We start from the raw sequence: 26,373 nt of genomic DNA, 5'->3' as shown, positions 1-26,373 counted from the left end.
CCTTTTCTTTTCGATATTCAGGTTGTTGAGTACATAAAGTGTTAGTTAGAGTGAATAGCAGTTTCTTGGGATAAAGGTGTAGAGTTCTGTCATGTTCCACTACCAGCCAAATTACTATTTGAAATTTGAGGCTTTTAGGCCTTTCCAGAAAAAAGCCGAGACCGGCTGAAGGTATCGTTCATTTGCTTGACTGCTTATGTAAGCTTTGTTGAATGATTCCCCTTTTATTCTAGAACATGTACATGTATTTATATAGCGCAAATCACTGACCGAGGTCGGTATCTAAGAGCTTGCTTAGGGAACCCGTCCTGGTATTCCCCTGTGAGGTATTCCCCTGTGAGATAACCCCGGCCACAAGGTGAAAGCCAGGCATCCCGCTGCGAGGGGCCGTTGTGGAGACTAAGCAAGCTATTGCCCAGAGTCGCAGAGTGTGAACCCGTGAGTCGAGAAGGCACCGGAGCGAGAATTATCGAGTCCGTGGAATTTTTTAGCCCAAGACCCGCCGAGGCGGGGAATTGAACCCTGGTCCAGGGCCGATCTCAGCTTCTGGGTCTGCCGCCTCGAACCCCTGAGCCACAATTCTCCACTATGGAGATTAAACGAAAGCTTCATGTACAGCAGCTTCATGGCAGCAGGGCTGCTGGTAGATTAAGGACATTGAGGGTGGCTGCACAAGAAATAATTCTCTTCGGTCTATGAATAAAGTTCAGGGCCAAAGAAATAGCACAGGATGATGGTTATAAGGCTCATCTGGGCATCAGTGGCCGCTTAACCAAACATTTTGCACAGGTTGGTATGTTGTTATGATAGCCACGTTTTAGGATGTATGAGCAAACATGGAAGCATTTATTGGATTATGTTCATTTTTTATTCTCAGACATTTGCAAATCTCGTATATTAAGAATCCCAAAGAAGTAGAGAAAGTTTTGTCTTGTTTGACATCAACAGTTGTCTGGTACGGTCCCTAAGGGGCACATACTCAGCTTTGTCACTATTCTATCAGTCTAAAAACAATGCCAACTCAGTTTTCAATGTCTCTTTTAGATGTTTTGTAATGGTTAGGTCAAGCTTAGACAGTACATGCGCTGTCTCTCGAGACATACTGTATCTACTGTGCGGGGTTTCAAATCCCTCCCCACACCTTACTACATGACACATCCCCCTTTGGAATTGCAGTCTTCATTTATTCACCCCATGTGTTATTATTTTCTTCTCAAGCCAATCCTCGGCTTGTGGACAGCACTTCATGCAATTTTAATGCGGTCCCTTTGTGGACTTCCATACTCCACACTACCTATCTTCTTTTCAGGCACCCCATAGGTCTCCCAATGAAGCCGCTGTTACATGCGCCGGCTGATGGCTCACATTAGCTAGCGAACGTAACTCGGTTGGACACATCACTCCATAATTTTAATTTCATTTTTAGATTTATATAGCACGGCTTATCACCCATGAGGGTATCCAGGCGCTGTCTATGGGCACAGAGAGATTAAGTGATTTGCCCAGAATCACTGGATGTTGAGCCAACGTGAACTGGGATCCCCAGCTGCAGAGTCGGCCGCTCTGGCTGCTGAGCCACATCCTCTCCCTCATTCAGCAGTCGAGTCCTTCTTGTCCACAGCTGCGGGAATGTGACCCACGCAAGCACATATGCTTTTAAGTACTGCACTCCCTGCTCGAATATCAGCATGCAAGGACTCACGGCGGCGCTTCGACAGTGGATTCCTTCCACTACTACGTTCCCATTCCACTCTGTGCCTCGGCCCGCTGGTATTCTTACCCAGGTGAGAGAGCGACTCTCCTGTTTGGTGCTCTTGACGATCATTCACTTTTGTAAGTGCTTGTATGTAAACCTGAAGCATTAGTGTTCCAACAAGGCACTGCAACTCTTGTTTTTATGTGTTAGGCATGGGGAGTTTAAGTGATTTGCCCCAAATTACAGGATGTGGAGCCAACAATGACTCTAACCTGGTCCCCTAGTTTCTTAGCAGCAATTGCCCTAATCCCAGATATCTACTTTCCACTAGCCCCTTCATCATGGCACCCTGAATATGAACCAAGGCCCGCTGTCAGCCCGGTATGGTTTGAACACCGGGTACGCAAGTAGCAAACTTTATTGCATCCCCCAGATCATCCTTCTACTTCTGTTCCCGGATTGCCCTCCTTCGGTCGATTGCTCTCCTATGGCATCCACCCACATTGCCATAGGGTACCCCTGGTACCATCCCCTAATCAACTCCGTTATTTGATTGCTCTCTGTTCCTCTTATCTGATCGCCCCCCCCCCCCCATGGCCTTCTCCCATGGGCAATGCAGTGGATTGTAGGTTAATGCCCCGCAGGACGTGCAAGCCATCTCTTGTCACACCCTAGCAGCTTAAAGGGTCTGAGGAATGCTAGATATTCAGAGCTAGAAGCACCAGCCCCACACCTCCAGACTCTCCCACTGATTCAAGGCCCCCTTTCTCCCAGAGCCCAGGAGAGCAGGCTGTGATGGTGACCTCAGGGTTAGACAGCCTACTCAAATGGGTGCTGTGGGCAGTGGCTGGAATACTTCACTGCAGGGAGTTGGGAAAAGAGGAATTATTTCAAGTTTAGCTTATAAAAACCAGCCGGTAACCCAGTGGTTGATAGAGCATGCTTGCCATGTTGGTCCAGTGGTATGCGTAGCCCAGTTTTTTACATACATCTATCTCTGTGCATTTTTTAATGAATGTATTTTTTGATTTCTCTTTAGTGTAACATGCGGTGCATGAAACCCTTTAATTCCTCCAGAGACTGGCCGGTGTCTTAGCCATGAGTGCAAATTCCTAAGTGTTTTCGAACAAAGAGGTTTTGAAAATCCCCAGGGTCCACAGTGCTGAGCGGTCTGCTCCTGTGAAGGAAACCTCCACAAGCACTTCTCTTAAAAAGCTGTAAGATACCAATCAGCAGCACCGAGGTAGAAGCGGTTGAGTGGCGACCGAGGTGTATGGCTTTTGGTGATGTGGACTGCATATGTGTTTTTCTGAGAAGAGGATAATACTTCCTTGAGTAAAACTCTTGCATAGAGTAGATTGGTCTGCTGGATCCTGTGTTAATGGGTTAATCAGTTTTGGGATATATGGGGAGCAGAATAAACAGTGTGTGCTACCTCCAAGAATAAAATCACTGAAGAGGTGCTGAAAGGCCAAAGAAAGCCAAAAATATGGCTGCTGGCACACTTGAATTAAAATTAGTTGCTGATAATTACCATTTCCAATGTATCGTGTTTTACCCTCTGCTGCTCCAGACTGAGGCCACGCAGAGATCTAACTTGGTTCTATTCTACTAAAACAGTCCGGCATGAACTGCCAGGCCGAGTTCCCTCCGTATGCGGTCACCATCAATACCAGAGAGGTGCATAATTGTGGGTCTCCTCAGTGGAGTTTAGCTTGGGTCCTGTGGCACTTTGAGCATGCGCCCCACTTCTGATCAGACCAGTCATACTTATGATGTCTCATATCGAACATCTAAAAAGTGATGGGTTGAATGCTTTAATCTCATCTACTGGTAATTTACTGTGTTCACATTCCAGCTCATCATTTGATGTTTGCTGTGCCACTGCAGACAGAGATCAGCCTTGGCCGTGCTGTAATTGGAATAGTGAAGCCTTAATTGCCAGGTTACATGCACAAGTAGTCCCAGAAACGTGGTTATATGCTCCAGTGTTTCTGTTTACTCTTCTGTGCGTGTCTTTGTGCAAACGGTGTAGCTCTAGAGTGACCTGTTGTAAACCCCATCCTCTAGGTGCTGATAGCCCCACAGCCTCTACCCCCTGTTCTGTGCTGCAGTGGCGGTCTATGTTGTGCTTGTATGCAAATAAACATGTACCAGTCTCTTTGCTTCTTGTACTATGTGGGCAGGCACCCTTGCTTCACATTACGTCTGGTACTATTACAAGGGCACTGCATGTTCTACAAGACCTTTCTGTAGTGTAGTACCTGACCCAGGGGTGGCCTTAGGCATGTGCAAGCTGTGCACCTGCACAGGGCCACCAAACCAATATATATCCTTAATATAGTAATCCTCTGAGGATGGATACATATATGCGTGGGGGCCCCTTGCAGGGATTTGGTGGCCTCCGGCTCTGTTCCACTTCCAAACAACCCTGACCCCCCCCCCCCCTCTTCACTGGCCTCCACGCTCCGAACCGCCCAGACCCCGTCTTCCGGGGCCCCCTACCTACGCTCCCTGCCCAGGGCCGCCATGAGCCTAGAGCCGCCCTGCCTGACCCTTGCAACTTGTTCACTCTCTTGTGGCCCGTACGCTCCCCTGGTGGCTTAAATGGCGTCTCTAGCTCCCCCGTTCGCCAGTGGCACGTGAAGTATCAGTAGATGTTGCTGCATCCACGATAATGTGCTGCATGACTAAACACTTACAAGGTCTCACAGGCGATACCTATCAGCTATGCAATGCTTGTTTTTTTATTAACGGTACAAATAAATACATTTGACCTTAGTTAAACGTACTACCCCTGGTTTAGTTACTTTTTTCACACGCTAGTACATTTATTTGGCGGAGGTATTGCACATCACCTTTTCAATATGAAAAGCATGACTGAAAATGTAAACAAAACCCAAACTTTAATGCTTGCTCAATACATTTCCTGGCCAGAAAAGCACTTCACCTGCGTATTATGGCCAATTTGCATACCCAAATATCCCGAGGTAAGAGCGCATGAGGTAATTTTGCATGCATTAGTCACGCATAGTCTACAGCCATATGTAAATGTACAGCATATTATGAAGCACATGCCATAGAACATTAAAATCACAAGTTGACTCCCTTCACCTGGAACCCTAGAAACAACGACCAGAAATGAGCGGTGTCTAAAACCAGCGAAACAAACGAGAATAGCAAGCACTTTGAAAAATATATCAACGCTATCAAGCTAACAAATAAAAAAGCACATGTTTACTACACAAGTGCATAATAACAACAGCAAAACACGCATGAAAATTCATACGTTTTCAAATAAAATGAATTACGGCACAATAAGTGTGGGAAATGAGCAACAGAGAGATGCAAACATCAAACGGCGATTGCCATAACAAATGAAAGCACTCGGCTGTCAACGAGGGATGAAGCCTACTCGTTTGTATGCACATGGGAAGGGCTTAGACCAAATATATGGCTACCAACATGCAAGGCTGCCTTCAGGGCGAAAGCACAGTGCGCAAATCATGAAAACAGTGTAGTGAGCAAAATACCCAGATTCGCAGATATGGCCCAATGAATGAATGGCCTAATCCTACAGGACTGTTTTTATTTGTAATGGACAGGCACATTGACAACACCCCAATCAATCTGAAATACACATAACTAGGTATAACTATAAATCACATTCTGACCACTCCTTAAAACCAGCAGCAATCACCCTCCAAGTACACCAACATCAAGAGAGAGAGAGAGAGAGAGAGAGAGAGAGAGAGAGAGAGAGAGAGAGAGAGAGAGAGAGAGAGAGAGAGAGAGAGGCGAAAACGAGGAATAAAGGAGAAACAAAAATGTAGAAAGAATGAAAGAGAATTTCAAAAAAGGGGAAATTAGAAAGAGAAACAGAGGGAGAGAGAGAGGGACGTCGAGCAATGAGATACACAGGGCAGAGGAAAGTACATGAGAAAGAGGACAAGAGTAGGACATATGGAGAAAATTAGGACAAAACTGACAGAATAGAGAAAGAAAAATTAGGAAATAATAAAATGTGAGTAAAAGATACAGCTGTGAAACAGAACGAGGGAAAACTAGGCTATGACTTCTGGTCAGAAATATAGATGGAGCGCAATCAAGAATGTTTGACAGAGTGATATAATCAGAAGGAGCTAGGAAAATTCTATGCTTCCTACACAGCAGGAGAATGGGTTCTGAACCTTTGAAGGGCTTGCGATATCTGAAGTGTGTATGGGCAATCCTGGTTGAGGCCTATGTGTTGTTGGTGCAGTGCCCGACTTCATGCCCGCGCATGCATAGGGATGATTTTGTCTGCTGTCAAAAACTCTCATTCAGCTCCAACCCCACTAATTTTCTCTGTATTGCCCTCTTTGTCACTGATGGAAAGTACCTTCATCTATCATGACCTGAGGGTCAAGTGATGGGTGGAGAACTCCCCCTGTGGCAATTGATCCCCGGTGTTGCTCAGTCCCCTTACTTAAAGCACTTTTCCTTACGTTGCTGCAACTCTTCTTCAGATCATGACTGGTGCAAGATGGACAACCACAGCACTGGCTTTAAACCAACAGTAAGACTGTCAAGCCATTGACATCAAAATCCTGTTGGGTTTCCAGAAAAACCAACAGACACACACATGATTTCAACTAAAACGCATTCTAAGTAAATTGGCCTCTAACTTTTTCTCTCTGGATATCTTAAGAACCTGACAGGATTTTACTATTTAATTACTTGATCAGCTTTGCACAAACATGGTTCATGGTTCTGGCTGGTAGATGGCCAAAGAACCAGTTCCCCAGCATGGCCATTAGAGAGCGCAACACTTGCTTTCTGGATCAGCAGTATGTCTTGAGTCGAGCATGTATTAACTGTAGAATGATGAAGCCCAGGGTGGTGGTCTTAGGTGGACGACAAAAACATCTATTGCACCCAAGTTAAAGAAAGAGTGAGTCCACAGCTGGGCTGATGTGCCTGCCCACTACAGTACAGGCAGTTGCACCTTCAGGACAGTGCTAGATTAAAATCTGCGGCGGCCTCTAGGTAGTCATAATTTCAGGGCCCATCTCGCAATTTATCTCCTCATACCCAATTCACCAGATTTTTGTTACAAACTGACAGCTGTCAGAAGAGCCTTTAAGAAACAAACTTTTATGTGAATCGGATTTCTCTGGTACTTTAAGATTTTAATTGGTACCTTACTTATACAGTATTTTCTCTATGGAGTCTTTAGTGTAAAGTTTTTGTTTCTTTGAGTTGATTAATGTTTTTCTGTCTTTTGGAAACAATGTTTAAGAAAGTTTGATTGTAATTTTCTTTCAAAGTCAAATCTATATTATTTTGATGCATGGTCGCGGGCCCCTAAAAGTAGTGGGGACCATAGGCCGGTGCCTACTGTGCCAATTTGGTAACCCGGAACTGATCCAGGCTCTCTGATACAGCTCTATTTGCCACTGAAATAACAAACTTCAAAGCTGTTTTGTTTGGCAATCTTAGAGCCTATACAAAAAATAAATTCAACAAAATCACATTCAAAATTTACACATGCACTTAAAATGTATATGGTAATCGCAGACAAATTCAGCTTAGCATATAAAGTATATGTCTTGGGGGCGTGGCCAAGATGGCGGCGTGAGCAGACGTGCCTCGCCGAGCTCCCGCCGCCGGCCGTTGACTTTAGCATATTTCCAGCTTGTGCCCGGCTGCAACTGGCCCTCGAGGACCACCCAGCGCCAGCAGAGGGGCAGCGACGACCTTTGGGCCAGCCGAGTGTCCAGCACCCGCCTGATTCCCGCCGCGAGTGCGGCGCCGCCGGCGGCCCAGCGCGCTCCCGAGGCCTTCGCTGGAGGTGAGAGCGAGGCCGCGGTAGGCGGAGCCTCGGAGCCGCCCGGAGTCCCCTGTGATCGGAGGTGGCAGGTCCGGCCCGCGCGGAGCTGCGCGAGGCTTCCCACGGCGTCCTGTGGGGGCTTCTGCGGACCTGCACCACACCTGAGACGGCGGAGCACCCCCCGGCCAGCTCGCCACCGGCCCGCACCGGAGGATCAGACGGCGGCACCTGTCCTGCAGGGGTGAGGCCCCGAGGAGACGCACAGCAGCGGATCGGAGGTACGGGGGGGGTAGGACGGTGGTAGCGGGCCCCCCCCTTCTCCCGGCGGCGCTCCTGCTTCCCGCCTTCTCAGCGGGAGTGAACCTCGGCGCGCTGCAGCCGCCGCAGCCGAGCGCCACGCACAGCGCCACAGGGACACGTGGGGCACCAGGACGCAACGTTGCTTGGCCCAGGAGTCGGCCCGGGGAGCCCAGGGGACCACAGGGAGGCGAACCTCGGAGCGGGGGTGTGCGGAGGGGGGAGGTCAGGTTTTCCCCCCCCCCCCCCCAGCGGACCTGCCCCGGCGGGACTACATCCTGCTGGCCTGCACCCACCTGCCTCGTCCCCCAGGAGGGGCCCCCGGCCTGTCGTGGCGGGGTGACCCCGGAGCACCTACACCGGCGACCACGCTCTCACGCGGCAGTCCTTGCAGAGGCGAGGGAGTCTACGAGACGTGTGGAGGCCCGGCCGATTTGGTTCTGGAGGAGGCAGGACGACACGTGGCAGACGCCATCTTGACGGCACCATAGCTGACTTTTTCCGCCCCGACTGTTGGGACCTCTCCTGTGCTCCTGCCGCGCCCGGTGGCGCGCCCTGCCCGCCTGGATTTTGGGGACCACGAGATAGCACCTCCACACCTTTAGCCCTGCAGGCCCGGCTTTGCGCCCAGAGGACCTGGGATTCGCCTCGCAGCCGACGGAGGGGCGACCTCGAAGACCCTGCGGCACGATGTCCGGCGGGAGGCCCAGGAAGGACCGCTCCATCAAGGACCTCTTCGCCCCCCCTACCACGGGGAAGCAGAACGGCCCCACAGGCGCTACCCCCCGAACAGGCACGGACAAGAAGGGGGGGGCCTCTCCACCCCTCGAGGAGGCCGACCCCGAAGCTCCAGTCACGCGGTCCTTCTTGGAGTCCCTGTTCTCTGGCCTGCGGGAGGACATCCATGCCCTGAAAAAAGAACTACAAGATGAGATCAGGGAGGTCCGCCGCGACACCGACGCCATAGGGGAGAGAGTGGCTGATCTGGAGACCAAGAGTGACGCGCGTGACGCCGAAATAGAGGCCCTGCGCCAGGAACTGGCCCGTATTCACGACCAGCAGGTAGACCTCCAGACTCACGCCGAGGACTTAGAAAACCGCTCCCGGCGGCATAATATCCGAATCAGAGGTGTGAAACTGTCCCCAGACACGGAGGACCTCTTCCAGTTCACCCAGGGCCTCTTCAATCACATATTGGGCCGTCAAGAGGATGCCCCCCTCCACCTGGACAGAGCTCACCGGACGGGCCCGCCGAGGGCCAATGCAACAAACCCGCCGGACATCCTGGTGTGCGTGCAAGACTACAAGACGAAGGAGGAGATCCTGCGCAAGGCTCGCCACATGGAGAGGATTTCCTTCGGCGGGCACTCCCCGGTGCTTTACCAAGACCTGGCTGCGCTGACATTGGAGAAGAGACGCACCTTCCGCCCGGTAACGGCGGAATTGAGACAGCGCGACATTTCCTACAGCTGGGGGCACCCCTTCCGGCTGATGTTTCGGCTGGGCAATATCCTGCACCAGCCACGCACTCTTAGGGAGGCCTGCCAGGTGCTGGGGCTGGAGGAACCACGAGCGGAGGAGGAGCCATCGGGAGCCCGCTCGTCTCACGAAGCGGGACCGGGCCGCTGGCAGCAGCAGCGGCGCAGACGCAGGCCGCGACGCTCGGCGGACACGGAGATAGAGGAGGGGCGGAGGTCTGCAGTGGAGACTGTGGCACAGGGCCTGGCTCCTACGAGCGACGGCTGATCGAAGGGAGGGCAACGCACTGGTGGTTCTGGAGTTGGTCATGCCGGGCTCTGCTGGCCCGGCGGCGGGGGCCCGTGCAACGCACCCCCTGTCCTTTCCTACTGATGACATTGACGCTCTACCAGCATTGGTGCGCGCAGAGTGCACGGACCTGCTTGCGACGTCGCCACTGCTCCCATTCTACGGACGTACTTCACCACGGGTCCAGCGGCCATGGGGCTGGACCTGGGACAATGATAGTCCTTGTTTCTTTGCTTGTTGGGGGGAGGGAGTGGGGGGGGTTCCGGGTGGGGGGAGTTTTGCGGGGGGAGTTTGCACTACTGAAGGGGTGGATTCAGGCGAGATACGTGTCCCGATTGGGGGGGCAGGTTGAAGTTGAGGGTTCTTGGGGGGTGAGGGGGGAGGGGTGGGGGGGTTCTCCTTGTCCAGGGCCTTTCGCAGTCAAATGGCGCTCTGCCGCGACCCCTAGCGCAGTGTTGTGGGGCGACCCGCGGGCCTACGACCCCGGCCGCGGGACTAGCTTGGCTTCCCTGACGCGACCTCTGCCATGCCACGACAACTTGTAGTGCTCACGCTTAATGTGCGGGGTCTCAACAGCCCGAACAAACGCAGGGCGATTCTGTCCTACCTCGAGCGCTCCAAGGCAGATATCTGCCTGCTTCAAGAAACACACCTTGTGCGCAGCGACCAGCATAGACTCAAATCCCGCGCGTTCCCATGGCAGTTCTTTTCCTCTTCCCCGAAGAAAACCGCTGGGGTGGCGATCCTTGTGGCTAAATCCTTTGAGGGGAAAGTCCACCAGAAAGAGGCCGAAATTAGAGGGCGGCTCCTACTCTATAGCTTCCTAATAGCGGGTCACACCTTGCTAGTGGGTTCTGTTTATGGCCCGAACGAGGGCCAGGAGAAATTCCTGCACACAGCTCTAGAGACCGCTACAGCCACCACACACACTCATCTGCTTCTGGGGGGGGACCTCAACATTGTCTTTCATAACACGGCGGATCGCTCGGGCCAGAGATCCGGTCAGGTGGGGGCGCTCACAGCGGCGGGCCACGCGCATCTGTCGGACCTGGGTCTCACCGACCTCTGGCGGCACGCGTACCCCCAAACTACCGCCTACACGTACTACTCGGCGGCGCATAAAACATACGCGAGGCTGGACTACTTCCTGGGCTCCTCACAGCTGGCGCCACAAGTGGAGAGCGTGGAGATTCTGCCAGCCTCGCTATCGGACCACGCCCCGGTGGTAGCGAAGCTTCGGGTAGGAACGATGCCGACTCCACAGCGGCACTGGAGGCTGCGGGACGGTCTCCTACACTCGGCTGACACCCGAACGCGACTCTCGGCGGCGATTACCCACTTTTTGGAGCACAACGCCAACGAGGACACTACCAAAGCGACTCAGTGGGCAGCCCTCAAGGCGGTCCTACGCGGGGAAATCATCTCCGTCGCCACAGCCAACAACAAAGAGAGGGAGCTGAAACGCGCCGAACTCTCGCAGCGCGTGGCGGAATTGGAGCAGATGCACCAACGCACCGGGGCAGCCAGAGCGTGGCGCCAACTATGCGCCGAACGGAAAATGCTAGCTGCCTTGGACCAAGATGTAGCGGAATACGCCGCGATGCGCCTTAAGCATGTCTACTACACCGGCGGCGACCGCTGTGGAAAGCTGCTGGCGAGTAGGCTTCGGGCGCAAACCCAGAGACAACAGGTGCGCTCGCTCCGGCTGCCCAGTGGTGACCTGGTCACCGAAAACGCAGCGATCGCGTCGGCCTTTGGCAACTTCTATGCGGCACTATATGATGCGGATCACTTAGATCCGGATGCCGGTCTGGCCTACGTGCGGGGTGCGGACCTCCCCTCCCTCACCCAGGCTCAGGCGGACTTTCTGGAGAGGCCCATAGCTCTGGACGAGGTCATCTCGGCCATTGCCCGCCTTAAGGTCGGGAAATCCCCGGGACCCGACGGCTATACCGCGGCGTTTTACAAGACTTTTTGTCAGCAGCTCGCCCCCCTCTTGTGTGACCTGTTCAACACGTTTGACACGCCTGGCGCCATACACCCGGACTTGCTGGAGGCGTCGATTTCTGTTATCCCCAAGCCCGGTCGTGACCCGGCAGCCTGCGGCTCCTACAGACCCATATCGCTGTTGAACGTAGACCTAAAGCTCTACACGGGCATACTGGCGAGCCGCATCGCCCCATACATGCAACAACTGATAGACCCCGACCAAGCGGGCTTCATCCCCCAGCGGCAGACCAGCGACAACACCAAGCGGGTGCTGCACCTCATTGAGGCAGGATCGCGCACTAAACCCGGCTGCATGCTGCTCACCATTGATGCGGAGAAAGCCTTTGACAGAGTGCACTGGCCATATCTCGACCAGGCCCTCCGTCACTTCGGATTCGGGGAGAAACTCCGCCATCGCATCTTCAACTGCTACCGCCGGCCCAACGCCGCGGTACGGGTGAACGGGCACACCTCCCCGAGATTCGACATCGGCAGGGGCACGCGCCAGGGATGCCCACTGTCGCCGCTCCTATTCGCTCTATACATGGAGCCGATGGCCCAGAGGGTGCGACAACATACTCACATCTCAGGCATCAAATTCGGGGCCGACACGCACAAGATCAGCCTGTACGCTGACGACGTTCTGCTGTCCCTCACTGACCCGATGCGATCCCTGCGCGCCCTCTTCGTGGAGCTGCACACCTTCGCCCTGGCCTCGGGCTTCAAGATCAACGAAGCCAAATCTGAAGCTTTGAATGTTTCGCTGTGCTCGGACGTGGTAGCCGAGATTAAATCGGAATTCCAGATCCAATGGTCGGACACGACCGTCCCATACCTGGGCGTTCGTCTGGCTCCTACGATCCGTGCCACTGCGCGGACCAATTACGAGGCCCTCACATGCAAGCTCCGGGAGCAGCTCCGGCGCTGGAAGCCGCTCGCACTGTCGTGGCTGGGAAGAATTGCAGCAGTCAAAATGACACTGCTGCCGCAGATTTTGTACCTGTTCCAGACGCTCCCCCTGGACCCCCCGGCGGGCTGGCTCCAGCAAACGCAATCGGAACTGTCTCGGTTCATCTGGAACGGCCGGCGACCCAGGTTCAAGCACGCCCTCGCCACTCTACCCCCCGCGCACGGAGGAGTCGGGGTGCCAGATCTCACACTGTATTTCCAGGCGGCCCAGCTGCGCACCTTTGTGGAATGGTTCCAGCTGGAGTCCGGTAAGCACTGGCTCTTCCTCGATCAGGCAGTGGCCGGCCGTACCCTCCAGGGTGTGCCCTTCCTCCCGCGCCGACACCGCCCTCACAACCTGTACGCGTCTGCCATCACCAGCACAGCCCTGCGGGTGTGGGATAGAGTGGCCGTGGTCAGGGGGCTGACCACCTTCCCCTCACCCATGACTCCTATCTTTGAGAACCCCGATTTCACTCCGGGTTTGGCCGCCGGCGCGTTCACGACGTGGCGGACAACACCCTGCCGTGCGGCGGGACACATGTTCGACCTCAAGGGCGTACTGTCGTTCCAGCAGGTCAAGACGGATTACGGCGTGGCCGAATCTGAACGTATGCAATACCTGCAGGTGCGCCACTGGGTGCTCCACCCCTCAGTCCAGCCCGGAGCCCGACGGCACCTCACGCCTTATGAGCGATGGCTGCTGACACGCACCTCCGACAAGAAGCTGATATCGGATCTCTATCAGCAGCTGCTGCTCACGCAGGCACACACATACAATGCGGGCCAGGTCCGGTGGGAGAGGGACTTGGGGAGGCAGCTCACTAGGAAGGACTGGGAGGGGATATACCACAGAGCTAGACACTCGGCGCACCACACTGGCCTTACCGAGACCTTGACGAAGGTGGCAACATACTGGTACCACACCCCTGAGAGACTACACCAATGGGATGCCCGAATCAGTGACAGGTGCTGGAGGGGATGTGGGGAACTAGGGACACTGGAACATCTGCTTTGGAGCTGTAAGGCGCTGCGCCCCTACTGGGACCCTATCCTGGATCTTATAGATGCTCATCTAGACACACAACTGCCGCGCTTCCCTGCGTACATTCTACTAGGCCTCCCAAATGCACTCATGTATCCGCTGAAATCCTGGCGCGGGCGCCTGATCGCGCTTGCGCTTGGGGCTGCAGTCCAGAATATTGTGGCGCACTGGAGGGCGACCCAGGCTCCGCAGCAACTGGGGTGGCTTCACCGCCTGTGGACCATCCTGGGAATGGAGAAACTGTCGCTGGCGGCAGCGGGGAGGGGGGCGGACTTTGCGGACCTTTGGCAGCCATTCCTTGCCTTGCTTACTGGAGAGTTCCGGGAGGTGAGCTGTCCACGCTACCTACGACTGCTCCGCTTGGCGGATACGCCCCTCCCGGTCCCCAAATCACATGTTCGCAGAAGCACAGGCCCCGCGCACGCGGCATCCACTAACTGTTGAGAGGGGTCCACAACCTATAGATAGAGCCCGGAAATGGACAAGGAGAAGGGTGGGATGGGGGGGGGGTGGGTGTTGGGGTTGTTTACTGTTCTCTGATTATCGTTTCCTAAAATGCACTAGCACTGATCAGCTTGCACCGTTGTAGCACCTCTTAAGACGCGGCCGGCCCTTTTGGGTTGTAGGCGGCTTGCTGTGTTAACAGGATGACTTATCCGCTGGCCCTAGGCGGGGCGTCCGAGGGGCCACTGATGTCGGCCTCCCTAAACAGGTCACGGCCTTTGCAGAAATGGATGAGGTGCATTTTTTTGTCCATGCTCAATAAAATATTTAATACATAAAGTATATGTCTTAACATGTTAATTTAATAAGCCATGGGGGGACCCAAAACGCGCAACCTCCGACATTGCCATTTTCTGAAAGGTCAAACTCTTACCTGTGAAAAAGTGATTTTTTGTGGAGACCTTGTTAAAACTGTGCACGGAACAGCAGAGGTGCAGCATGGCCAGCATAGTGGCGATCATAACAATGCTCTGCAGAAGGAGGGGGAGTTCAAAAAACTTTCCACACCTAAAGGGGATGGAGAAACCAAGGATTACCAAGAATTAGAGGAAGGACATACACAAGTCAGAATGTATAAAAATACCTAAATCCTTCAGATCATTATTGTAATCCACAAGTACTGAAACAGGCAAAAGTCTCAGTGCTGGCAGTTTATGAGCACGTCAAACAGAAACAGTTGATCACTTTATCGAGGGGGCAACATAAGGGAGTCTGGTTTCTATTCTCACAGTAAACTCACATCTTCGCGGTCAGATTCGTTATTATAACTTAGCTTTCTTTTTATTTTTCCACTTTATTTTTACTTGCCCTGCTCAAGCCTGCCTTCCCCCAAGGGGCAAAGAAAAAGACACAAAATCACATGTTGTTTAGCATGGGACTGCCCTTTAATGCTTGTTGTTTGAACGTTTCCAAATTCAATCAGGTAAGCCTTTAAATAGTTACAGGTGAGTTCTTGCCATGTTCTCTCTGGTTAAGGCCTATTCCTAGGTCTGCAGCCCTGTCGTCTTGTGGCAGATGACTGCTCTCTCTTTGCCATTGATCTCCCATATGCCATACCCCACACCACCACTGGATCGATTACGAGTGCTTAATTAGAACAGGTGGTTTCCGGTGTTCAGCACCAGCACTTAGCTGTCAATACTGATACTTATGACAGTCCGCCACATGGTGGTGCTGTTTGTTTAATTTAGAAACAAGCACAACAACAATTGTTTATAAATCCAATATTCCTAAAAAATTATTAATAGCTGCCACCCGAGCCAGTCTTATAGTTTTTGGGGCCTGGAATAGTCTGTATTGTCACATTTGGAATGGGTGTGATGGTTAGTAGTTGGTTTGGTACTGTCATTGGGAGCCCTGACAGGAGAAATGGGTGGTGCAAGCTACAATAGCCTACTGACAAGAGGCCTGAAACTTCTTATGCTATAAATTAAGCACTGGCTAACCCCTTCCCCGCGGGGCTAATTCACCTGCTGTGCTGGGGGGAGGGGGGCCGCGCAGCGCCGCAGTGCTCGTGACAAGCTCAGCTCGTCACGCAGCACAGTGGCGCTGTGCTCATGACGACCACGCCCGTTTAATGGAACGCCCAGCACAGCAGGGGAATTATCCCCGCGTGGGCGAGGCGCAACGGTCATGACAAGCTCAGCTCATCATGAGCACAGCGCAACTGTGCTTCATGACGAGCTGAGCTCGTCATGAGCACCGATGTGGTTAATAAGAGAGCATTGTACATTTATGGGGATAAAGCCAATGACGATGCCCTTTCTTGACAATTTATTTACCCTAAACAAACATAGGGCCAGATGTATCAAGCTAAATTGCGATCGCAAACGCTGAAATTCGCAGAATTTCAGCATTTGCGATCGCAATTTAGCTGTGTGCAAGGAAAGAAAAACCTACTCGAAAAATAAAGAACCGCAAAATTTGCGATTCCCTATTTTGCGCATGCATTTAGAGAATCGCAATTTGTGATTCCCTAAATGCTATTCCAGTAGCCATCACAAATTGTGATATTGCTGTGAGGTATCGCAAATTACCACCAACTTCAAGTTGGTGGTAATTTGCAATTTCCCTGAAAAAACACTTTTTTGCTTTTTTCAAAGTGCCATGTGACACATGTGCACATATGCACATTTCAGGGGTGCAACAGGGTGTCCTTTTGGAACCCTTGCACCCTTGAAATTGTGTGCGCAATTTGCGAGCACCTATTGGGTACTCACAAATTGCGCACGCAATTACCATTCATTCCTATGGGCCTCTTGGCTCATAGGAATGAATAGGAAGCCATTCCTTATTTGCGACTCGCAATTTGCGAGTCGCAAATAAGGATTGCGTATGAATCGCTATTTTAAATGCAAAACCTATCTACATAGCAGTTTGCGAGTCCTTATTTGCGATTTGATTCACAAAAAATCGCTATTAAGGACTCACAAACCTTTTCTTTCATACATGTGCCCCTGTATCTCATAATCATCCTCATTCCTACTATGATTGCTGGTACATCATTCTGAAGCCAAATACAGGCACGGTCAGCATTATATATAAATAAAATGAACATAAAATATGTGAAGTCTTGGTTTATTTGACTTGGTAAACAAAAGTCTTATTTTTATATTTTATGGGAGGTTTAATTTTGATATTTTGTGTCTCCAGTGGATTTCCAGCAACTGTTCCTTAATGATGAGTATATCTGTTTTTTTTAAATTGTTTCAATTGAATTCATTTTGATGTGGTATAAAGGGATCATGTGCTCGGGTTAGGGCTAAAGCTTGGGGGAGGTGGGGACAATTGCCCATCATGTGTAAGAAACTGAACATTAATATTTGTAGTCAAGAGAAATGGATTGCACGTAAAAATTAATTCATTATTCAGGTAGGAAGGTAGGGAGGAAAACAACATTAGAACCACAATAGACGGTTCTGTTTTATGCAATTACACGTCAAGTTCTTAAACAAGGGAAAATAAACAAAAATCCTTTTTATTTAAAAAAAAAGTGAGATTAGTTTAATTTTATATTTATGAAATTAATATGAAATAGTCTTGGATTCTGAACTTTCAAAATTATTCTTTATAATATGTTCACATATACAAAACTAATGTAAAATTATGGGTGGAGTGGGAAAAGTCATTGTGTGGGATAATTGAAAAAAACAACAACAACAAATATTAGATTTTTTTACAGCGACAGAAGAAAGGATGTGAAGACATCTAACATGGGCTTCGGTTGGAATTCCACAGAGCATATTATCAAGCCCATTATCGCCGCTTTATCGGCCGTTTTCGGCCGATAAAGCGGCGATAATTTTAGCGCACAAGCTTGATAATATGCCCCTTAGTTCTCTAATTAACAGGATAAGTGAGGAACACAACACTAGAGTGCGTCCTGGTCATGTGCTAAATCACTAAATGCCATGTCCTTTTATAACCTCCAACATGCATTAATAAATTCATACCGTCCATCGTAATTTATATTTTGTAAATAAACTATAATTTTACCTTCCCTAACATCCAATGAAGATCGTGACAAGTGAATCAGAGAATCAACCTGCACCAATGTACTCCGTGCACTCACAACGTAGCATCCTTCCCACACCATGCCTTCGCAGTCTTTGCCACTCTTTTGAGTGTGAAGTGAATATCTGACACCCCACTCAACAAGTTTCGTGTCTTCCATGGTGAAAAGCTTGCTCTAAAACAGTGTGAATTTCTGTTGCATTAAATGGTTGTTGTACTCAGGTAGCACCCTTTTGGGAATATCTTCAGGCTCTACAAACCTTGTGAAGTTTTCAAAAATTGCAGCATTTTAAAAAAGACATAGTGCAGGAAGATATCCTGCAAAAGTAGGCTTTAAATGAAAAGGCCTGTGCTAAAATGTGCGTTCACCAAGAAAATATTCCACGAAAAACACATCTAATGGCATAATGGTTGAACAAGATTCGTGAAGTTGACAAATTGTTTGAAGTGTGCAGTTTGTTAACTTCGTAAAAGTGGGCTAGTGGAATTCAACTTTGCATTCCTGTACCTGATCTGTGGGAAGAAAGACTAGAACAACAGCCAGCCGCCAAACCACTGGTCAGCACTTTTTAGGTCTCGCCTAGGCAGTGCGCATGCTCTGCTCTAGAGAGGCCCTTTAGGGATCGGTCTTCACTTTTCAAGCACTCATGCTTGTGGCAGCACCCACCTTGAGGGAGCGAGCAGCTGAGCGACCACGATTACAAACATACGGCCCCTGCGGGCTGCTGCTTGCTCCTGCAAGGTGGATGCCGCCACAAGCACGAGTGCTTAAAATGTGCTGAGCGCTTGTTATTTCTCTATTGTTGCAATATTCCACGTAGAGGCCCTCTTCTGGGCCTTTGCCCGCAGAGTGCAGCTTCATTGCAAGACAGTATAAGGCTATGCCTTTTGAGGTAAAGTAAAGCTTACGTAGAGAGTTTATATTCACCACCTTGCATCTGCTGAAGTACCATCCACTCCTGCCGCATTCTTCCATGAGCACTACATCGGATCAGACTTCATGCTCACGTTTGAAATGAAAGCCGAGCAAAGAACGGGACAGAGCAGAGGGTGAAAAGACGAGCGAACGAGGCTGATGCATGACATCTCTGCCTCTGATGAGCACGCTCTCGAGGTTGCCTTACTGAGACTGTGCTGTTTCTAACCACACTGACATTCTTGTTTGGGGCATAGGATCAACAGCTATCTGTGATTTATTCAAGTTTTTAACATTTTATAAGCACCCTTTTTTAACAGTGAAAGAAAAGTTTTAGAGCTCACCCGTATGCAGTATGTTGGTAGAAAATTCTAAAGGTACTCCTTTTAACAATGACCTCTGGCTATCTTAGATGCATGTGCCAGGCATGCACCTTGGTGTCATTTCGAGGCTTGAGTATTCATTTATTGGCAATAACTTTCCTTCTGGCAATGCTAATGGACTAGGAGTGTCTCCATTTCTATTCTCCTTATTTATGGTTGTGTGCTTGTTGTGCTTTTAAAGTGTCTGAAGCCTTGTTATCCACATGGGTGTTAGTCACCTCTCAATCCTCACTCCGACTCACCCCTAGTACTCTCTCTCAACTCCTGCAGGTGCCGAGGCTCTCACTCATACTTGCCAGGAGGAATGTAACCTCCTCACTCTCCCTCTCCTCAGCGACCCTCCCTCCTTGGTTCACCCTGGATGCAGTCCTCGACTTCTCCCCTACTCCCCTCCACTCCCCAGCTGCTCTGAGAAGAGTGTTGTGGAAACCTCGCGACCCGCCTCTTGTGGGCCCAACTCTTACCTCCCTCATTCTTAATACCACTTTTCCCCACTTCTAGTGCTTTTCTCTCCTAGCCCTCTCCCATATTCCCAGAAGTTGTTAGGGCATAGCTGGCAATTTTCCTAGGTCCACCGTGAAATGCTGGTCTAGGTCAAATATTTTTCTTCGAATTCTGCGACTTGTAGGCCCACTTAAGGTGTTGAACTGAAGCATACAGAACAAGCATTGGCATAGCCAATAGATCTCACCTTTGGGATATTATAGGAGTCACTGTAGTGAGCATCTTATAATGACAGGTACTTCCTTCATAATAATGGAATATATTACCAAACACTGAAATAATTTAGAAAGAAGCAGCCAACAAGCTTAATACACAAAGTAGGCAAACAAGTTTATGAGTATGAAACCGAGTGTCCAATACATATCATAAAAGAAACAGTGAAACAACCCCATAGAGCAGCCATACCTATGATGTCTTAATGCACAGTGGGGAATCCATGCAAATGTTGTTGCCTGACTCTTAAATGGTGGTGAGAGGGTAGAAATCCCCAATGACTCCGGCCCTGCTGAATGCACGGGGGAGTCTAAGAAGGCACACCTAGAATGTATGGTCCACAAGCTGAGCTCGTCATGACCACACAAGCACTGTGCCTCATGACGAGCTGAGCTCGTCAAGAGCACCGAAAGGGTTAAAAAGGGTTCTGTAAAAAGTGATGCATGGAAAATATGTGCTCGGAGTAAGAGCGTTCTGTTAGCCGTACTACTTATCTATTAAGTTCCTTGAGAGTGCTTTAAATTGTTTATATTTTTTTAAATTTATTTATTTATTTATTTATTTATTGTAACTCAAAGGAGTTAGGCCCAACAGGGTATGGGGTAGGCTGGACCCTTTTTAAACACGAAAACCACAGAAATGTGCCTACACCACCCTTACTTTTGTACAATTCAACTTGTAGAGGCCAAATACTCACTTATATAGTTTGACCAGGTATTTTTTATTTTATAGCATTCTTTTTTTCTTTTTCTTTCAAAAACTTTTTCCTTTTTTCATAGCAAAAATGGAATGACTGTACATTTATATATTTACACTACTGTACAATACAACTTATAAACATTCATAGAACAATACATATATACATTAAAGTTGATTTCCAACATCATACATCCTAAAGAAAATTCTCAATTTCATCTGATGTGTTGTCTTTTTTTGAGAATTTTCTTTAGGATGTATGATGTTGGAAATCAACTTTAATGTATATATGTATTGTTCTATGAATGTTTATAAGTTGTAATGTACAGTAGTGTAAATATCTAAATGTACAGCCATTTCTTTTTTGCAATGAAAAAAGAAAAACGTTTTTGAAAGAAAAATAAAAAATGAATGGTATAAAATAAAAAATACCTGGTCAAACTATATAAGTGAGTGTTTGGCCTCTACAAGTTGAATTGTACAAAAGTAAGAGTGGTGTAGGCACATTTCTGTGGTTTTCGTGTTTAAATTGTTTATATGGCAGTTGCAACATACTTTGCCGGATGTGGAGTGGAAGACTGGAGTCGGTTCATCCACGTCGGTGCCTTACTAGTCGGCGTAAAGATTACACTAACCACATGTGGACAGTAACACATTGAGTGGGAAGCCTTGGCAGAACCACAATCTAATATATGTGAGCAGTAGCAATTACTATTCTTTGAAAGTGGTAGAAATTGACCACAACCTCAAATTTGTAGTGAGCATGCGTGTGAAGTTGGGAACTTACTTCTCCCCGGGCAGTTCGAAGTATTTTCCCCTTGAAAAGACTTTGAAAATATGTCACATACATATCTAAATATATTTAAATTACACAAAAATTTAGTAAAAAGTCGTAGTTGTGAAATATGACTGTTCATGATGTGCCAAACAAGCTTGGCCTTCAGCAGGAGGTTTGGAAGTTCACCAACCCCAAGAAAGAAAAGTTGGAGAAAATGGAAATAAAATGGTGCATTGTCACCAGAACTTCCCTGTAACATCACTACAAAACCATGGGCAATGCAGGTAGTTCACAAATTAGTTTTTCAGATGGCGTGTCATTATTCATAACACCAATCTAAACTTCTACACTGCACTTCCTTCTAATTTCTTACCATTCTGAGCATTCCAAGTACATTCCCAATCATTTGTGCTAGCGGCTGTTGCGAAGGACAGTATAAAAAACTATGAAAAAATTATACTAACAGCTTGCAATCTCATGCAGTATACAGGAGAGCTAGACGGAGATTTTATAGGCTTATACAGGAATTCCTATTGCTCAGTGTACAGAGACCTTACAGGCTCAAGCTGCTGACAAACTGTACCATGCCAATAAGCTATGGTCTCAGACAGTATTGGGGATTAACACTCAAAATCACAACATAATCTGTTTGAAAGGTCAAACAGATTATGCCTAACCATCAGCCTGTCATTTAATAAACAAATTCACACATTTTGCGGTCAAAGCTTTTAATTTTAGAAAATAAACTCAATTTCCCAAAAGCTTAGAATTGTCATGATCCTATGTGGGAAGTGTTTCCATGTTGTGCATGATGACCAGCAAGGTGGGGTTGCCGTGAAATGGGATGCATCCCTTAGCAGTGTGATGGATGAAGAAGTGTGAGAGACAGGCACACAAGCTTTGAGCATCTCTGCAGTCGCCTTTGTGGTATTTCTTATGTTCACAGCCCACTTACTGGTTACTCTACTGATTTATCCGTTCTGAGAAATTTAGTTTAAAAGTAATGGTCCTGAGCAGGCATAGGTTACAGTGGTCGCCCCACTGCTCTTCCGGCAGTGAAAAAGAGAAAAATAAAATGATAATAACAACGTCATTATTTTTTGCTACTGCAGGGCTGGGTTATGGTGGGGCAGAGCTGGTGGCTCAGGGAGGAGGAGTGGTTCATACACTCAAGTGAGCATGATTGCTTGGCAGGCCATCTTGGCTCGGCCAAACATTCATGCGCACTTTGCATATTTCCCACCAGGCTGTAATGCAAAGCCTGGTGGGGAATATGCACAGGCACCCTGTCCCCATCTGAGCACCAATCCACGGTGCTGAGGCCAATCACAACGCTGTACTGTAGCGCTGTGATTGGCTGAGTGGAGCCTGTGTGCCCGGGTGCTTCCTGCAGCTTGTTCCGAACTGGAGTCAGGAAGAGAAGTGAAGCGGAGACAAAGGTGAGGCAGCGGTAAAGGTAAGTGCATTTTTATATTATATTTTTTCAATCCCCCCGTTCCCCCTCCCGTCCGCCATCCTCATTCCCTCCAAGCCGCCACTGATAGGGTAAAGGGAGAAACTGTGGAGGGATCTGCTAAGATAAACTTTGTTAGCATCATCCCATATTTGATTCTGATTGCGAAGTTGCAAGAAGCGGTCATAATATGTAGCTACTTGGGACCTGCAGTAGTAGACTAAATTAAATTGCTCTGTTGGCCAGCAGCATGTGACAGATCTCTTCCGTTATGCAAAGACTGTTCAGTTGGTGATGGGTGATTTATTTGCAGTGGTCTGGTACAATACTGGGTGATAAACATGTCCATTATCAGTTTTGTCTTATGTGAATAGAAGCGTTTCAAGCAGTAATAAAAAGGAAGTATTATGCAGCCTGTATGAAACTACAATCGACCGCCCAACTGCTGAGTGTTATGATATTACGATTAGTGCAAGTTATATATTGTATTTGTATTGTAATTGTAGTTACATAGTGCTAATTACCCCATAGGAGGTGTTGTAGCCCTTTACGCTTAACACCATGCTGCTAAAGATCCCAGGCTCACAGCGAGCCTAGAGCCCCAAGACTGTCCTTTAAATCTGACACAATGGAGCAAATGTTTCAATAAGAAAATAGTAAAGTTGTAACTGTTCTGCAATTCCTAGTGGTAGCGACAAATTGCTTGAAAGAAGGTCAGGAAATTCTTATTTTAAAGGTGTATGGAGTTTTTGTGGACCGTCAAACCTATTTTTTTACCATGTATTTTTTTCCTGTGGAGGTCTACTTTAAGTTTTTTTCCACTCACTCCTCTTTTTATACAGATCCTCAGCGCTTCCACTCATGTCCCCACTTCCCCTATGGGACATACCTTTGCACTCACAAGTGTGCCTGATTCACACATTGAACACCACTCCTGCACTTACATAGAGACACAGCACTGCTTTACTGAAACAGAAGTTATATGGAAAGTGAGTAAGTACAGCTCTCAAAAATGTGGAGAAAGTTTCAAAGGTCCATTACTGTTACTAGATTTGTTGCTAATATCCAGACTCAAACCCCTAACCTTCCCCCCTCAAGCTTGGCCTCATTAATAATTGAATGCAGAGCTCATTATGATGCCTTTCACTTATTCCAAGGACATTTGATGGCGGAGAGACGTTTACAAGACTTCTTTGCAGAAAGAACAAACGCCAACTTTTAGAATTCCTTTTTAATTAAATGCTGAAAGGACATTGATATTCCTCTTCTAGCAATCATTAAAAATGAATCCGGGAGAGGAGAAAGAAGCAGAGTTGACTCCTCGCCAGGTCGGGTAATTTCCATCAGTGTCAGAAAATGGAAACAGACCGCTCCTGACCTGACCTTATCAGTCATTCGTCGCAAAACCTCCTTATTCGCATCCCAAGTGGGGCGCACTGCAGGATAGAAGTGACCTAGAGAGAGGGGAAGATTCGACAGGAGAGAAGATGCATGGGGGGAGTGGACAGCAGTGCTTCTGAAAGGCCCATAAGTCTGGGGCACAGCCTGGCATGTGACTGATTCTACCCCATCCTTACTGGCCAAAGTCTGCAATGCCACCCCCCCCCCCCGCCCCCACCCCACCCCATGCATGTCACTTCTCCCTGACCCAGCATCTCAACCTTCCAACCAATCTTGAAAAATGACTTCCCCTCTGTGGCCATACCAGCCGCGAGTCTGTACTTCTGGGAGTTCTTACTAATTTGTAATTTTTGGACCTTAGGTGCTGTTTGATTCTAAGTCAATGGCATTGAGGGAAATAGCGATCCTCCTAAATAAATGATAAGAGAATCTGAATTTCATTAAAGACACGGAGTTCTGTACAAGCTTCAATAAATATATTAGCAAATAAACAAGGCAGTAAATCCTACCAGAAGAAAATCCGGAGGATGTTGGCCATGAGCAGAACAAGACAGACCCATGTAGAGAAGCCCTCGGCGTTGTTGGTTCTCTGGATGTCCTTGTACTGAGGGACGTATGGTAGGACGCCGCCAAATACCATGAAACAAGAGGCCATCCATGACAGCAGTGACGGCGTGCCAGAGTCGCTCAGATCTTCCATGTTCAACGTGTCCATTGTTTCATGTGGTCAGGTAGCCCGTTGCCCTGATAGAAAAGAAGACAATATGGTTACTAGGGAGCAGCGCTCTCACTCTCAGAGGCATCAGTGCTCTTCCATCGAATGAGAACTATGACAAAGGGGACAGGAGGGCACGAGCTATGATAGCAGAAACACAGAACTAAAAGGGAAGTCTTAGGTTGCAGGACAGGAAGTGACGTGAAGGGCTGGCCTACATAATTTCCCAAAAAGGTCAAGGACTCTGAAAGGCTGAACAGTCAGTCCTATGGCAGCTGTGTCACTGGCTATGTCTCATGCCACATATTTACAGAATCAATTATTGCAATACATTACAATACACAATGTCAATAACCAGAGTGATTTATATTATGCAGTCAGTGAATGGAATGGAATGCCTCGTATTAAAACAGGATTAACCCCTTGCGCGCTAGCGGTTTTCCCGCTGTGTGCTGGGTTTTTCGAAAACCCGCGTTACACGACGAGCTCAGCTCGTCATCAGCATACGAGCACCGTAGCTGATGATGAGCAGCTCGTCATCATTATCGAAGGGGTTAAAGAACTGAGATGCGCCATATTTCACAAAATGGTCGCCCGGTGACTGAAAAACATAACATGCCTCATATTACACGGAGGCTATTTATTTAACATCAAATGTCACACAGAATTGAGAAAATGGAGCACCGTGCATTACACAGAATTACTAATGGGATACCATCCAAGTCAGATTTTTATTTATTAAGATAAGCACTCATCCTGCTCATACTTAGTCTTGGAATGCCTTATACCGTACATAATCAGTTATTGAAATACATCGTATTGAACATTGTCAATCACTGGAGTGCCTCCCATTGCACAGTGTGAGTTACTGGAATGTCTGGCACTGCAGAGAAATTGAATACCATGCAGTGCACATAATTCAGAATTTCGCTGCTAACCTTTCTGGGATGACTTTTGTTGCAAATAGGAATTGTTAAAATGGCACATTACGAACATATTTATTGCAGTGTCATATAACAAATATAATTATTGTCATGCTTCAAAACTCAACTAATTAATTGCAGGAAGTCCTCGTGCAACATCTAAATAATTATTCGAAAACCCCACACAGTCCACAAGTAATTATTGCAGTGCCTCATTCGACGCTTCTTAACTATAGAAATGGTGCATTATTGATAACATACTAATTAACTGTTGGGATACCTCTTGTACGCATACTTTATTACTGGAATTCCCCATGTTACACACTGCTAATATTGTATTGCTTCGTATTCCACATAATAATTTTTTTGTAAGACATCTGCACCACATTATATCAATATCTCAAGTTTTATCTAATTAAATATTTAAATCCCTCCTATTGCATATAATTAACAATTAGAAAGCGTCACTTTGGATAGAATCAAGGGGCCTTATTCACAAAAAGCCTCCATACTTGTGACAGAGGCCCCACAGTTGTGGGGGAGTCTCCTCACTTGTGGCAGAGGCCCTGCAGTCATGGGGGAGTCTCGGCACTCGTGGCAGAGGCACCGTGGTCATGGGGGAGTCTCCACACTCGTGGCAGAGGTCCCGCAGGCATGGGGGAGTCTCCGGACTTGTGGCAGAGGCCGAGCAATCAAGGGGGAGTCTCTGCACTCATGGGAGTGGCCTCGCAGTCATGGAGGAGTCTCTGCACTCGTGGCAGAGGCCCCGCAGACATGGGGGAGTCTCTGCACTCGTGGGAGTGGCCTCGCAGTCATGGAG

General features: G+C 48.5%; 1 protein-coding gene across 1 annotated transcript in view; it reads right to left on the bottom strand.

Moving 5' to 3' along the window:
- The window catches only part of LOC147677956 (solute carrier family 66 member 2-like), a 203,824-nt gene that overhangs the window by 125,158 nt on the left and 52,293 nt on the right, over positions 1–26,373 (bottom strand). The window contains exons 2-3 of the mRNA XM_086945835.1: positions 24,425–24,659; positions 14,432–14,565 (exon numbers count right to left, since the gene is read on the bottom strand). Of these exons, the coding sequence (XP_086801961.1) occupies positions 14,432–14,565; positions 24,425–24,630 (340 nt within the window). The 5' untranslated portion in view covers positions 24,631–24,659. The remainder of the gene's footprint in view (positions 1–14,431; positions 14,566–24,424; positions 24,660–26,373) is intronic.

This window comes from Lissotriton vulgaris, chromosome 12, assembly GCF_964263255.1.
Source record: "Lissotriton vulgaris chromosome 12, aLisVul1.2, whole genome shotgun sequence".
Taxonomy (NCBI): domain Eukaryota; kingdom Metazoa; phylum Chordata; class Amphibia; order Caudata; family Salamandridae; genus Lissotriton; species Lissotriton vulgaris.
The sequence above is the reverse complement of the archived record's forward strand: the minus strand, read 5'-3'. Positions and strand labels throughout refer to the sequence as shown.